This window comes from Ranitomeya imitator, chromosome 7, assembly GCF_032444005.1.
Source record: "Ranitomeya imitator isolate aRanImi1 chromosome 7, aRanImi1.pri, whole genome shotgun sequence".
NCBI classification, from domain to species: Eukaryota; Metazoa; Chordata; class Amphibia; order Anura; family Dendrobatidae; genus Ranitomeya; species Ranitomeya imitator.
This window is the reverse complement of record NC_091288.1, coordinates 15985924-16001574: the sequence shown is the minus strand read 5'-3', so window position 1 is coordinate 16001574 and position 15651 is coordinate 15985924. Positions and strand designations below refer to the sequence as shown.

Here is a 15651-nt window from a genome sequence, read left to right as displayed (position 1 = left end):
AATGTAATGTATGTACACAGTGACTGCGCCAGCAGAATAGTGAGTGCAGCTCTGGGGTATAATACAGGAGGTAACTCAGGTTCAGTAATGTAATGTATGTACACAGTGACTGCACCAGCAGAATAGTGAACGCAGCTCTGGGGTATAATACAGGATGTAACTCAGGATCAGTAATGCAATGTATGTACACAGTGACTGCACCAGCAGAATAGTGAGTGCAGCTCTGGAGTATAATACAGGATGTAACTCAGGATCAGTAATGTAATGTATGTACAGTGACTGCACCAGCAGAATAGTGAGTGCAGCTCTGGGGTATAATACAGGATGTAACTCAGGATCAGTAATGTATGTACACAGTGACTGTACCAGCAGAATAGTGAGTGCAGCTCTGGAGTATAATACAGGATGTAACTCAGGATCAGTAATGTAATGTATGTACAGTGACTGCACCAGCAGAATAGTGAGTGCAGCTCTGGGGTATAATACAGGATGTAACTCAGGATCAGTAATGTATGTACACAGTGACTGCACCAGCAGAATAGTGAGTGCAGCTCTGGAGTATAATACAGGATGTAACTCAGGATCAGTAATGTAATGTATGTACACAGTGACTGCACCAGCAGAATAGTGAGTGCAGCTCTGGGGTATAATACAGGATGTAACTCAGGATCAGTAATGTATGTACACAGTGACTGCACCAGCAGAATAGTGAGTGCAGCTCTGGAGTATAATACAGGTTGTAACTCAGGATCAGTAATGTAATGTATGTACACAGCGACCGCACCAGCAGAATAGCGAGTGCAGCTCTGGGGTAAAATACAGGATGTAACTCAGGATTAGTAATGTAATTTATGTACACAGTGACTGCACCAGCAGAATAGTGAGTGCAGCTCTGGAGTATAATACAGGAGGTAACTCAGGATCGGTAATGTATGTACACAGTGACTGCACCAGCAGAATAGTGAGTGCAGCTCTAGGGTAAAATACAGGAGGTAACTCAGGATCAGTAATGTAATGTATGTACACAGTGACTGCACCAGCAGAATAGTGAGTACAGCTCTGGAGTATAATACAGTATGTAACTCAGGATCGGTAATGTATGTACACAGTGACTGCACCAGCAGAATAGTGAGTGCAGCTCTGGAGTATAATACAGGATGTAACTCAGGATCGGTAATGTAATGTATGTACACAGTGACTGCACCAGCAGAATAGTGAGTGCAGCTCTGGAGTATAATACAGGATGTAACTCAGGATCAGTAATGTAATGTATGTACACAGTGACTGCACCAGCAGAATAGTGAGTACAGCTCTGGAGTATAATACAGTATGTAACTCAGGATCGGTAATGTATGTACACAGTGACTGCACCAGCAGAATAGCGAGTGCAGCTCTGGAGTATAATACAGGAGGTAACTCGGGATCGGTAATGTATGTACACATTGACTGCACCAGCAGAATAGCGAGTGCAGCTCTGGGGTATAATACAGGATGTAACTCAGGATTAGTAATGTAATGTATGTACACAGTGACTGCACCAGCTGAATAGTGAGTGCAGCTCTGGGGTATAATACAGGATGTAACTCAGGATCAGTAATGTAATGTATGTACACAGTGACTGCACCAGCAGAATAGTGAGTGCAGCTCTGGAGTATAATACAGGATGTAACTCAGGATCAGTAATGTATGTACACAGTGACTGCACCAGCAGAATAGTGAGTGCAGCTCTGGAGTATAATACAGGAGGTAACTCAGGATCAGTAATGCAATGTATGTACACAGTGACTGCACCAGCAGAATAGTGAGTGCAGCTCTGGGGTATAATGCAGGATCTAACGTGTCACTGCTTTTCATGGTAGACAGAGGTGCACATATCCTTTAATTGATTGGGATGATGACAGGAGCACTTGAGGCTGAGTGCATTATCTACAAGCTGCGGGATAAGACGCTGGGCTCAGACCAGCTTTCTGCAGATTGTGGAGATGTTGGTGGATTCTGAAGCCATGGAGGAAGGATTGCAGCCAGTTGTTGATCATTTTCTTACTTTGACTTTACACAATCTGGACAGACGTCCGTCCGCATTCACCTCAATGTTACAGCAGGAGAAAATCCACAGAGTGTGGACCTGGCAGCCGTAAGGCACCTTGGGACACAAGGAGGGAGAAGAGTCGGATAGAGGAGGTGCAGTGGTTGCATCTGGGCCCTGGAATTATTGGAGGCCGCTTTGGACTATTGATAGCACAGATTCTGCGTTGTGGCGAGTTACGTTTCTGTATCCGTCCCTCTGTAATAAAGCAGGAAGGCTTCTGTATCCGCCAGCACCGGACACAGCGGATTATAGCAATACACTGCAAATATGGAGTAGAACATGGCACTTGTACAGCAGTGTGGAATATTTCCTGCATGTTCTCAGGAGTGACATTTCTGGCCTTGGAGGTGAGACAGCACGGACGAGGGGCGGTATTCATTATAGACGCCAGCATCCGTATGCTACAATGTTCTGTGCAGGGTCAACCCGATTTATGCTCCGCCCTTAGTTGTGCTCCGCCTCCTTAGAACATTTTAATTTTTTCCATGTATAACTAATGAATCAATATACAGGGGCTTCTCACAAAATTAGAATATTTTAAAAAGTTAATTTATTTCTGCTCTTCATTACAAAAAGTGAATCTCCTATATTCTGTAGAGTCATTACACACAGAGTGATCTATTTCACGTGTTTATTTCTGTTAATGTTGATGATTATGGCTTACAGCCAATGAAAACCCAAAAGTCATTATCTCAGTAAATTAGGAGCCTTTGCAGGTGTTTTTTAATTATTCTAAGTGTTTACAAAGGTCCCTTAGTCTGTTTCAGTAGCTCCACAATCATGGGGAAGACTGCTGACCTGACAGATGTCCAGAAGACGTCACTCACACACTCCACAAGGAGGGGAAGCCAGAAAAGGTAATTGCTGAAGAAGCCGGCTGTTCACAGAGTGCTGTATCCAAGTATATTAATGCAAAGTTGAGTGGAAGGAAAAAGTGTGGTAGAAAAAGGTGCACAAGCAACCGGGATAACCGCAGCCTGGAAAGGATTGTTAAACTTTTATAAAGCACTTCATGATTCCCTCTGCCGACAAGCTTTTTTGAGATGGAAATGTCATTCTCCAGCAGGACTTGGCCCCTGTCCACACTGCCAAAAGTACCAATACCTGGTGTAAAAACAACAGTATCACTGGGCTTGATTGGCAGCAAACTCGCCTGATCTTAACCCCATAGAGAATCTATAGAGTTTTGTCAAGAGGAAGATGAGACACCAGATCCAACAATGCAGACGAGCTGAAGGCCGCTATCAAAGCAACCTGGGCTTCCATAAACCCTCAGCAGCGCCACAGGCTGATCACCTCCATGCCACGCCGCATTGATGCAGTAATTGATGCAAAAGGAGCGGCGACCAAGTACTGAGTGCATTTACTGAGCATACATTTCAGGAGGCCAACGTTTCAGATTTTACAATCATGTTTGAAGCTGATGTTATAAAGTATTCTACGGTAATTTACTGAGATAATAACTTTGGGTTTTCATAATCATCAACATTAACAGAAATAGACACTTGGAATAGATTACTCCGTGTGTAATGACTCTATATAATATGAGTTTCACATTTGTATTGAAGAATTGAAATAAATTCACTTTTTGATGATATTCTAATTTTGTGAGAAGCATCTCTATATAGCATTTTCTGCTTTAACTGATACATTTTATCAACCAGAAGCAAAAAAAAAAAAAAAAATGGCTGATTGAATTTTGGAAGATGAAATTTAGTAAAATTACTAATGGTCGTCAAAGTGCTGAACAATCTGACATCCGTCCAGACGGGTGAAGGCCTCCAGCCAGAGGGTGCAGTCAGGACAGTCTCCCTTCTGAGGCTCCAGCATTATGTTCCTGGCTGCACATGACCCAGATTTACCCCCTTTTCCACCTCCTTTACATCCCCCCCTCACACACCACTTGTCCTGCAGCTTTTACTGACCCCAGAGATCATCTCCCCCCAGTCAGCAGCCGGCTGCCATTCATTCCTCCGACATTCCTTCCTCTACTTCTCGGATATCACTGATGAAGGACATTGTGGGATTTGCTTCTGACCGAGGCCTCCCTCTACATTCACTTGTGTTTTATATCAGAGGGGTCTCGGAAGATCTTCACATTCGAGATTTATTCATTGTATGAATAAGAAATGTCTCAAAGATTGGGGAATAAAAGGTGAAACATCAAATCACAATCAAAAGTTACAACTGAGGTTTATTGCTGCGGGACATGATTACAGGTATGGACTACGACACTTTATTCTTCTCCTTCATCCTCATCTTCATAAGAGTCTATCCCGACCTCTTCGTAATCCTTCTCCAGGGCGGCCATGTCCTCCCGAGCCTCAGAGAACTCTCCCTCCTCCATGCCCTCTCCCACATACCAGTGCACGAAGGCTCGCTTGGCGTACATGAGGTCAAACTTGTGGTCCAGGCGAGCCCAGGCCTCGGCAATGGCGGTGGTGTTACTCAGCATGCACACAGCGCGCTGCACCTTGGCCAGGTCTCCACCGGGAACTGCAGTTGGTGGTTGGTAATTGATTCCAACTTTGAATCCTGTTGGGCACCAGTCCACAAACTGGATGGTGCGCTTGGTCTTAATAGCAGCAATGGCGGCATTGACATCCTTGGGGACAACATCACCGCGGTACAGCAGGCAGCAGGCCATGTATTTGCCGTGTCTGGGGTCACATTTCACCATCTGGTTGGCTGGCTCAAAACAAGCGTTGGTGATCTCGGACACAGAGAGCTGCTCATGGTAAGCTTTCTCTGCAGAGATGACGGGGGCATAGGTGGCCAGGGGGAAGTGGATACGAGGGTAGGGCACCAGGTTGGTCTGGAACTCTGTCAAGTCCACATTCAGAGCACCATCAAATCTGAGAGAGGCTGTGATGGAGGACACGATCTGACTAATGAGTCGGTTCAGGTTGGTGTAGGACGGGCGCTCAATGTCCAGGTTCCTGCGGCAGATGTCATAGATGGCCTCATTGTCCACCATGAAGGCGCAGTCTGAGTGCTCCAGTGTGGTGTGCGTGGTGAGGATGGAGTTGTATGGCTCAACCACAGCGGTGGAAACCTGAGGTGCTGGATAGATGGAGAACTCCAGCTTGGACTTCTTGCCAAAGTCAACAGAGAGACGTTCCATCAAGAGGGAGGTGAAGCCTGATCCAGTGCCACCACCGAAACTGTGGAAAACCAAAAATCCCTGCAAACCTGTGCACTGATCGGCCTGTAAGAGTAGAGAGCACAATTACTAGCTGAACATGGCCCACGGCACGCAGAGAGATGATCAATACGAATCACTCACCAGCTTGCGGATTCTGTCCAGGACGGGATCAATGATCTCCTTGCCGATGGTGTAATGGCCTCGGGCGTAGTTGTTGGCTGCATCTTCCTTGCCACTGATGAGCTGTTCTGGGTGGAAAAGTTGGCGGTAGCTGCCGGACCTGACCTCATCTAGAAAGAGAATGGAGTGGAGAGATTAGGATGCAAGGAAAATTATATGGCGCCATGTGGGTGCTGCTTTAGAAGGACCCCCCTACCCATTATACTCACCGATCACAGTGGGCTCCAGGTCCACAAAAACAGCGCGGGGGACGTGTTTACCAGCCCCCGTCTCACTGAAGAATGTAGTAAAGGAATCGTCGCTTCCACCGATGGTCTTCTCACTGGGCATCTGCCCGTCCGGCTGGATACCGTGTTCCAGGCAGTACAACTCCCAGCAGGCATTGCCCATCTGGACTCCAGCCTGGCCAACGTGGACGGAGATGCATTCCCTCTGAAAAATAAAGAAAATACATTAAGAAATGAGTTTTCACTCTGGATTTCTCTCGTACAGGTCACAGCCCTCTCCTGATGCTTCTTTAAGCCTCTTTCTACAATAGAATGGTCCGGTCTTCGTAGGTGAGGGGTCCACTCATGGGTTTCTACATTTGGAGATGGGGTCAACCATATAATGTGCAATGTGCATGTAGGGTAAGATCAGCCACCAGCAGATACCAAAGAGAAAAGAGAGACTGACAGCACTCACTCACTGGGGCGCCAGGTCCATATCCAGGGAACCTTACTGGAACATCCACATAGTCCATAAAGAAACAAAGAACCAGCGCTCCATCCAGGTGTAGTATTCCAAATAACGATCTTTATTGAGCCATGTAATAGCAACGTTTCGACCCGTTTCATGCTTGAAAAAGACCTCCGGGTCGAAACGTTGCTATTACATGGCTCAATAAAGATCGTTATTTGGAATAGTACACCTGGATGGAGCGCTGGTTCTCTGTTTCTTTATGGACCAGCAGATACCAAGTCCTAAGCCTCATTCACACGTCCGTGTACGGATCAGGATGTCCAGGATAGCGGCAGTCTCCTGAGCCGAACTTCATAGCTTCATAACGATATATGGCCAGGAGACAAGCGGCCGGTCTGTGCATGATCCATAGACGGAGGTCTGAGCGAGGCCGAGTGAGACAGCATGAAAAAACCATTAACAACAACATGGAGAATCCCACACAATAATCTTGTATTGTGCACCAGCAGAATAGTGAGTGCAGCTCTGGAGTATAATACAGGATGTAACTCAGGATCAGTAATGTAATGTATGTACACAGTGACTGCACCAGCAGAATAGTGAGTGCAGCTCTGGGTATAATACAGGATGTAACTCAGGATCAGTAATGTATGTACACAGTGACTGCACCAGCAGAATAGTGAGTGCAGCTCTGGGGTATAATACAGGATGTAACTCAGGATCAGTAATGTAATGTATGTACACAGTGACTGCACCAGCAGAATAGTGAGTGCAGCTCTGGAGTATAATACAGGATGTAACTCAGGATCAGTAATGTAATGTATGTGCACAGTGACTGCACCAGCAGAATAGTGAGTGCAGCTCTGGGGTATAATACAGGATGTAACTCAGGATCAGTAATGTAATGTATGTGCACAGTGACTGCACCAGCAGAATAGTGAGTGCAGCTCTGGGTATAATACAGGATGTAACTCAGGATCAGTAATGTATGTACACAGTGACTGCACCAGCAGAATAGTGAGTGCAGCTCTGGAGTATAATACAGGATGTAACTCAGGATCAGTAATGTAATGTATGTACACAGTGACTGCACCAGCAGAATAGTGAGTGCAGCTCTGGGGTATAATACAGGATGTAACTCAGGATCAGTAATGTAATGTATGTACACAGTGACTGCACCAGCAGAATAGTGAGTGCAGCTCTGGGGTATAATACAGGAGGTAACTCAGGATCAGTAATGTAATGTATGTACACAGTGACTGCACCAGCAGAATAGTGAGTGCAGCTCTGGGGTATAATACAGGATGTAACTCAGGATCAGTAATGTAATGTATGTACACAGTGACTGCACCAGCAGAATAGTGAGTGCAGCTCTGGGTATAATACAGGATGTAACTCAGGATCAGTAATGTATGTACACAGTGACTGCACCAGCAGAATAGTGAGTGCAGCTCTGGGGTATAATACAGGATGTAACTCAGGATCAGTAATGTAATGTATGTACACAGTGACTGCACCAGCAGAATAGTGAGTGCAGCTCTGGGGTATAATACAGGATGTAACTCAGGATCAGTAATGTAATGTATGTACACAGTGACTGCACCAGCAGAATAGTGAGTGCAGCTCTGGGGTATAATACAGGAGGTAACTCAGGATCAGTAATGTATGTACACAGTTTCTTCACTTTTCATCTAGATTGCTGTCCGCATAGATACAATCACTTTAGAAGGACGTAAAACAACCTAAATCTACACATGAGCTGTACAGTCACGGTCTGAGTTGAACATCCCCTTTAAGAGTAAAGTGTCAGGAACATATGGGCTGCGCTGTTGCGGAGAGCAGCAGTTGTCAGATTCCACAGCTCGGGGTGTGCAGCTGTCTGGGCTCTAGATCACATACGTTGTTCGCTTCAGTTCGTGGTTTTCACCTTCCATTATTGACATAAGTCACCTCCACCTGAAACCTGCAGAACTTGCACAAACAAGTCTGCACACCCTCTCCTTAGGGCAGCGGTGATAATTGCACCCGCCATTCTGGGTCTCGCCCTAAAGATCTAAAAAAGCACAACATATGGTCAGACCACAATGCGAGCTGCGTGGGTGCTGTTATTATTATTGAGGCTCCAGCGGATCGATTTCATCATAAAGGAACTCGGGTGTCAAATCCTGAAAGCTCAGAACCAGCAGTGAGGATCTGCCTGTGTGTAGGGGAGTTGCACTATTAGCAATTTTCTAAATTATCTCAATTCTTACATCCATTCTATAAAGCACAGTTGGGGAGATAAAAAACAACAACAAAACAACTCTCTATACTCTGCTCCTCGACCGCTGCATCGCCACCCGGCGGGCGTCACGTGACCGCCGCATCGCCACCCGGCAGGCGTCACGTGACCGCCGCATCGCCACCCGGCAGGCGTCACGTGACCGCTGCATCGCCACCCGGCGGGCGTCACGTGACCGCTGCATCGCCACCCGGCGGGCGTCACGTGACCGCTGCAGCCATCTTATTCCATCCAGCTTCTTACTGTTTGGACAGAATAAGACGACCGCGGCCATCACGTGACGCCCCCCGCAGGAGGTCGATGCCAAGAAGACTTGACAGGGGGAGGGGACAGTAGCGCCGCAGCGGTGATTGATCTTCCCAATTTTGGGAACTTTTAGCCCCATCACTGGGTCTGTCCGGATCTACGCCTCCGGGGACTTCCCAATTGTGGTGGTTTTCACGGCGGAACATCCTTCAATTTCCCAGGACTGTTTCCGAAAAATTATTGGGACTGTTGAGAAGGATGTATGCCCCTACAGACGTCCTAGAGGGATCCCCTTCATCAGCCAGGGTGGAGAGCTGCTGAAGAGCCGGATCCGCTCCGGATCACTCGGTGGCAATCAGCGGATCCTTGTGGAAAGTAACATGGGGGCGCAGCACTAAAAAGCTGGAGGATGGGAGCGAATGTAGACCGGGGCGTAACCATAGTGGCTGTAATAGGGACCGTGCACCGCACCGCCTCCACCTGCTCCTCTTCCCCGTGTGCTTGATGGGGGGGCGACCCTTCTTACTGATCCATTACAAGCTCACACATTCTTTACAGATCTGCCCATGTAACCTGTGACCGGGGAGAGCATTGCACGCGGGTGAAATCAGCGATTGTCCCAGCGAACACTTGGACTTGGGACTTTTAATAACCTGCGGGATTAGCAGGTATAATCTCCGTGTGGAATGCGGGGCGGCGCGGGCCGCGCTTATGTAACGACGAAGATCACGTCAAAACCTAAAGTACAAACCAGGCGAGTCCTGCGAGCGTCCGAGAACAACGTGGAAAAGTGCGAGCAGCGGTGACCAGGCCTCAGATCCCCCTGAGCAGCACAGCACCGAGCAGCGGTGACCAGGCCTCAGATCCCCCTGAGCAGCACAGCACCGAGCAGCGGTGACCAGGCCTCAGATCCCCCTGAGCAGCACAGCACCGAGCAGCGGTGACCAGGCCTCAGATCCCCCCCAGCAGCACAGCACCGAGCACCAGTGACCAGGCCTCAGATCCCCCTGAGCAGCACAGCACCGAGCAGCGGTGACCAGGCCTCAGATCCCCCCCCCAGCAGCACAGCACCGTGCACCAGTGACCAGGCCTCAGATCCCCCTGAGCAGCACAGCACCGAGCAGCGGTGACCAGGCCTCAGATCCCCCCCCAGCAGCACAGCACCGAGCACCAGTGACCAGGCCTCAGATCCCCCTGAGCAGCACAGCACCGAGCAGCGGTGACCAGGCCTCAGATCCCCCTGAGCAGCACAGCACCGAGCAGCGGTGACCAGGCCTCAGATCCCCCCCCCAGCAGCACAGCACCGTGCACCAGTGACCAGGCCTCAGACCCCCCCCCAGCAGCACAGCACCGAGCAGCGGTGACCAGGCCTCAGGCCCCCCCCCCCCCGAGCAGCACAGCACCGTGCAGCGGTGACCAGGCCTCAGATCCCCCCCGAGCAGCACAGCACCGAGCACCAGTGACCAGGCTTCAGACCCCCCCCCCCCAGCAGCACAGCACCGAGCAGCGGTGACCAGGCCTCAGATTCCCCCCCCCAGCAGCACAGCACCGTGCACCAGTGACCAGGCTTCAGACCCCCCCCCCCCAGCAGCACAGCACCGAGCAGCGGTGACCAGGCCTCAGATCCCCCCCCAGCAGCACAGCACCGAGCAGCGGTGACCAGGCCTCAGACCCCCCCCCCCCCCCCGAGCAGCACAGCACCGTGCAGCAATGACCAGGCCTCAGACCCCCAAGCAGCGCAGCACCGTGCACCAGTGACCAGGCCTCAGACCCCCAAGCAGCGCAGCACCGTGCACCAGTGACCAGGCCTCAGATCCCCCCCCCCCCCCAGCAGCACAGCACCGAGCACCAGTGACCAGGCCTCAGATCCCCCCCCAGCAGCACAGCACCGTGCACCAGTGACCAGGCCTCAGACCCCCCCCCCCCGAGCAGCACAGCACCGTGCAGCAATGACCAGGCCTCAGACCCCCAAGCAGCGCAGCACCGTGCACCAGTGACCAGGCCTCAGATCCCCCCAAGCAGCACAGCACCGTGCACCAGTGACCAGGCCTCAGACGCCCAAGCAGCGCAGCACTGTGCACCAGTGACCAGGCCTCAGACCCCCGAGCAGCGCAGCACCGTGCACCACTGACCAGGCCTCAGACCCCCGAGCAGCACAGCACCGTGCACCAGTGACCAGGCCTCAGACGCCCAAGCAGCGCAGCACTGTGCACCAGTGACCAGGCCTCAGACGCCCAAGCAGCGCAGCACCGTGCACCACTGACCAGGCCTCAGACCCCCGAGCAGCGCAGTGCCATGCAGCGGTTACCAGGCCTCAGACCCCCAAGCAGCGCAGCGCTGTGCAGCAGTGACCAGGTCTCAGACCCCCAAGCAGCGCAGCGCCATGCAGCGGTTACCAGGCCTCAGACCCCCGAGCAGTGCAGCGCCATGCAGCGGTTACCAGGCCTCAGACCCCTGGGCAGCGCAGCGCCATGCAGCGGTTACCAGGCCTCAGACCCCCGAGCAGCGCAGCGCCATGCAGCGGTTACCAGGCCTCAGACCCCCGAGCAGTGCAGTGCTGTGCAGCAGTTACCAGGCCTCAGACCCCCGAGCAGTGCAGTGCTGTGCAGCAGTTACCAGGCCTCAGACCCCCGAGCAGTGCTGTGCAGCAGTGACCAGGCCTCAGACCCCTGAGCAGCGCAGCGCCATGCAGCGGTTACCAGGCCTCAGACCCCCGAGCAGCGCAGCGCCATGCAGCGGTTACCAGGCCTCAGACCCCCGAGCAGTGCTGTGCAGCAGTTACCAGGCCTCAGACCCCCGAGCAGTGCTGTGCAGCAGTGACCAGGCCTCAGCAGCAGCGCCATGCAGAAGTGCATGTGGCAGCACCTCTGGAAGGTTTCTTTTATGGAGGGGACGCGGGATGGGGGGCTCGGAGAAGCCCGGAGACAGAATGGCCTGAAAACAGAAATGCAGCTGCGACAAAAAACTGTTATGGCAATGTGGATGGTTATTGTAAACTTCATCCTCCCGGACAGAAGGTGCAGGGGCTGCAGTCGCACCCGGGCCCTGGAGTCTATGGCCCATAAGGTCTTTATAGCCCATATAAGACGACCAATAGTATTAGAAGCCTGCGATACTGGGAGCAATGTTGGAGAGTTTACTGTGGAGGTCCACAAGGTTCCACTTTCGACACTGCCGAAGTATTTTGCCATAATGTTGTAAAATCTGACATCACATGATTGAACGGGTCACGGCCCCTTCATGGGTCAAAATCACCCTCCTGAAATACTCTGTGCTGCAGAGGATATTGATAACGGCTCTGGCGGGATCTGCGGGGGGCGATACGTCTGCAATGTGGCGCTTTAGCTGTAATAAACTACTACTCCCAACAGTCCGGCCTTAAAGGGGATGTATAAGATCGGGGGGGGGGGGGGGGGGGGGCTCCATGCTGTTTTTTTATCCTCCTGAAGCTGCGCCCCCTCTGGCTGTTTCTGGCATTGCTCTGGTCGGCTCTACATAAACTACATTATTATTCTTTTTACCTTTGGTGAAGAGAATAAATAAGAAAAAGCAAAGAGTCCGTGTATAAGTCACCGAAGATAAGAACTCAGGAGGCAATGGAGCAACCATGTTAGCAGTAATACCGTCATCTAGCGCTCTGTGCGGCAGTGACTGCACGGTGTCCAACATTAGTTGCCATAAGACTTAAAGGGAAACTCCAGACACTTGTTTTTCTTTTTATAAAATCCCTTTTCTCCATCTCCTGTGAAGATGAGCTGAGATCGGGGGGCTGTGCCCTATGGCGTTGGCCCCGGAGAGCGCCATAAAGGGGTCCTCCTGGACTGTACCATTGATCATCAATGTTTCAACAGAGAAGCGGGAGGGTCGGAGTTCCCCTTCAGCTTTCTCTAGTAGTCGGTGAATTAAAGGGAACGTCCGTGGGTAAATCAGAATAGAGGAGGCAACTTCTATAACTTCGGGGTTTTTACGTTCCCCTTTACCTATAGCCATGAATGAGAACAATGTTTCCTCCAAAGCCGGAAATTCTGACCTTTCTCACATCAACAAAGTGCAGAGGCGTAATAAGCCCCACAGCAGAGATCAGTCGTCTATGAGCACGACCTTAAAGGGAACCTGTCATCAGGGTGACAATGCTGTCTGATCTGCTATAGGGCAGGGAGAGCCAATCAGATTGATATACAGTGTTGTGGGAAACGTTCCAGTAAACTTGATTTTATTCACTGCAATCCCTGGTATATGCACGAGTCCAGTGGGCGGTCCTATTGTGTGGTCTGCACGAGTCCAGTGGGCGGTCCTATTGTGTGGTCTGCGCAAGTCCAGTGGGCGGTCTTATTGTGTGGTCTGCGCAAGTCCAGTGGGCGGTCCTATTGTGTGGTCTGCGCGAGTCCAGTGGGCGGTCCTATTGTGTGGTCTGCACGAGTCCAGTGGGCGGTCCTATTGTGTGGTCTGCACGAGTCCAGTGGGCGGTCCTATTGTGTGGTCTGCACGAGTCCAGTGGGCGGTCCCATTCAGTGAACGTAACAGATTCCCTATAAAATCTTTCCGTGTAAGTGCTAGGGTCACCCCCTCCCAGCCTGGAATGGCTGATAACAGGGGACAATAGACTAAGGACGGTCTGGATTTCACTCTTCGCATTGCAAAATTCCAGAACAAATGTAGAGCACATAGGACAGGATTTGTTCCAATGGTTCTGGGGGCCCCACCGGTCTCTGAGATGGGGTCTCGAGTCCACTTTCTCTAGCGGAGATAGAATAGCGCCGCGGCTCTAGTCCATGGACCTGCTGGGGACATCTATTCTCCGCTATCTCCATCAGACCCACGGACCCTGTATGTAGTGACCACCTCTGTCCGGTAGTGATTCTGGGGGTCCCAGTAGTGAAACCCTCAGCATTTACACTTCCATCATCCAATCAGTGGACCGACCCCCTACACAAGCCTTCAGGGTGTCAATCATGTTTCCGTTCACTGACAGCCAGCAGAGATCTTGACATTGGTGATTAATTGCAATGTAAAGTATGTTACATCCATATACGACGGCGGCGGGCACCAGAACCCCTGTGCGCTGTCCGCGGCCCCCCGATGTGTCTGGGTAAGTCTGGGACGGGTGTCAGGCAGGTGCTGGGAATTCTCCATGTGACAAGCCCAAGATAAACATATGACGGATCCCCTGCACCCATCGGGCTCTACTACCATTACCTAGTTAGGAAAGAGGCCCGGGATGGCGCCCGGCAGCTGGGACCCTAAAGAAGAGGGGGGAGGGGTGACCCAAAAAGCCCCCCAGTGACAGGTGACCACGTGTCCTCAGTGCCCACCCTGCTGCACCACGGCCATTTAACCATCCGGGAGCTGGGCAGCACTAGATTGGCAATGGCGGCCTCCTTGGTTGTCACCGAACTTTCACCAGAAAATACGGAACGGATTTAAAGAGGTTTTCCATCTTTGGGGACAAATTCTGTTTCTTAACCGCATGTATTTGGGGCCAACAATCATTTTTGCAATTGTGTTTCCTATGATCACATCACAGTAGAATACGCCGGGAAATAAGAACCTATAAAAGCCAAAAAAGTGCAAACTTTTCAAAAGAAAAAAGTATATATATTTTTTTAGGCCCCCAAAAACTGCAAAGTAAAACAAAAATAAAAATTGGACAATCCCTTTAAGACAAATGCATGGAAGGTAACAGCACTGAGATCGCAGCGAGTGTGAATGGCGCGGGCATCCTGCTGATGACGCCTCCGGGTTACAGACTGAGGGCGACAGGACGGTGCAGCAGCGCTGAGTGTGTCGTGTGGCGCAGCGCTGAGTGTGTCGTGTGGCGCAGCGCTGAGTGTGTCGTGTGGCGCAGCGCCGAGTGTGTCGTGTGGCGCAGCGCCGAGTGTGTCGTGTGGCGCAGCGCCGAGTGTGTCGTGTGGCGCAGCGCTGAGTGTGTCGTGTGGCGCAGCGCCGAGTGTGTCGTGTGGCGCAGCGCTGAGTGTGTCGTGTGGCGCAGCGCGTGTCGTGTGGCGCAGCGCTGAGTGTGTCGTGTGGCGCGGCGCTGAGTGTGTCGTGTGGCGCAGCGCCGAGTGTGTCGTGTGGCGCAGCGCTGAGTGTGTCGTGTGGCGCGGCGCTGAGTGTGTCGTGTGGCGCGGCGCTGAGTGTGTCGTGTGGCGCGGCGCTGAGTGTGTCGTGTGGCGCAGCGCTGAGTGTGTCGTGTGGCGCAGCGCTGAGTGTGTCGTGTGGCGCAGCGCCGAGTGTGTCGTGTGGCGCAGCGCTGAGTGTGTCGTGTGGCGCGGCGCTGAGTGTGTCGTGTGGCGCAGCGCCGAGTGTGTCGTGTGGCGCAGCGCTGAGTGTGTCGTGTGGCGCGGCGCTGAGTGTGTCGTGTGGCACAGCCCTTGGTGGGAGGTCAGGGGTCGGGTCTGCGCCCCCTATTCCTGCACTGACCCCTCTTCCCTGGGTGCAGTCAGGGGGGTCCTGGCAGCAATAAAGCAGCTGACAACACACTCAGCTCTGCTGCATCTGCACAGTCAGGGGGAGAGGAGCTGCAGGAAATGCGGATGTTGTAACCGTCATGATGAAATCCTGCAGCGCCTGATGGGGGTGAGGATACTCGGACAGGCTCGGAGCTGGCAAATTCTCCCTCCAAAAAAAAAAAAAAAAAATCACAATTCTCCCAGCAAAAGAAAAAAACAATAAAACCCTTAAAAATACATAAATAGCAGGAAAGCAAAGAGTTAATCTGGCCCAGCGGTGAGATCTTGTCGGCAGATCCTCAGCACCCGGCGCGGACCTGGGGGCAGCTGCACCCCTCCCCCCAGACAGGATTAAAGGGCCAGTACACATCTGCAGCAGGGAGGCGTTACCGCACGGCAAGAAGCCGCATCGCACCGCAGGACTCGTGGCGCTCACCATGTTGTCGTGTCCGCGGGGGTCGGGCGGGAGCTTGGCAGTGGTAGATTCTCACCGGAGCCTGGGTGACGGATCTCTGTGAGAAGTGAACTGTCAATTGCGCAGACAGTAGCCTTATGTAGGGAGGCGGTGCCGGGAGGGCTA

At 51.7% G+C, this 15651-nt stretch overlaps 1 protein-coding gene across 1 annotated transcript; it reads right to left on the bottom strand.

The window, feature by feature from the left end:
• Positions 1-4263: 4263 nt before the first annotated feature.
• Positions 4264-15637, bottom strand: LOC138644435 (tubulin alpha chain). Its single transcript, XM_069732799.1, has 4 exons — positions 15508-15637; positions 5624-5846; positions 5376-5524; positions 4264-5297 (listed from the first exon to the last, which is right to left on the bottom strand). The coding sequence occupies exons 1-4, from the start codon at positions 15508-15510 to the stop codon at positions 4326-4328; spliced, it is 1347 nt and encodes a 448-aa protein (XP_069588900.1). The 5' UTR covers positions 15511-15637; the 3' UTR covers positions 4264-4325.
• Between the last annotated feature and the right edge of the window lie 14 nt (positions 15638-15651).

What these genes read in the sequence shown, in the direction of transcription:
- LOC138644435 (XM_069732799.1), bottom strand. An exon ending in CCTGGAGCCCACTGTGATCG is followed by an intron (nt 5,525 to 5,623) that starts GTGAGTATAATG and finishes TTCTCTTTCTAG; the next exon opens with ATGAGGTCAGGTCCGGCAGC. An exon ending in TGGACAGAATCCGCAAGCTG is followed by an intron (nt 5,298 to 5,375) that starts GTGAGTGATTCG and finishes CTACTCTTACAG; the next exon opens with GCCGATCAGTGCACAGGTTT.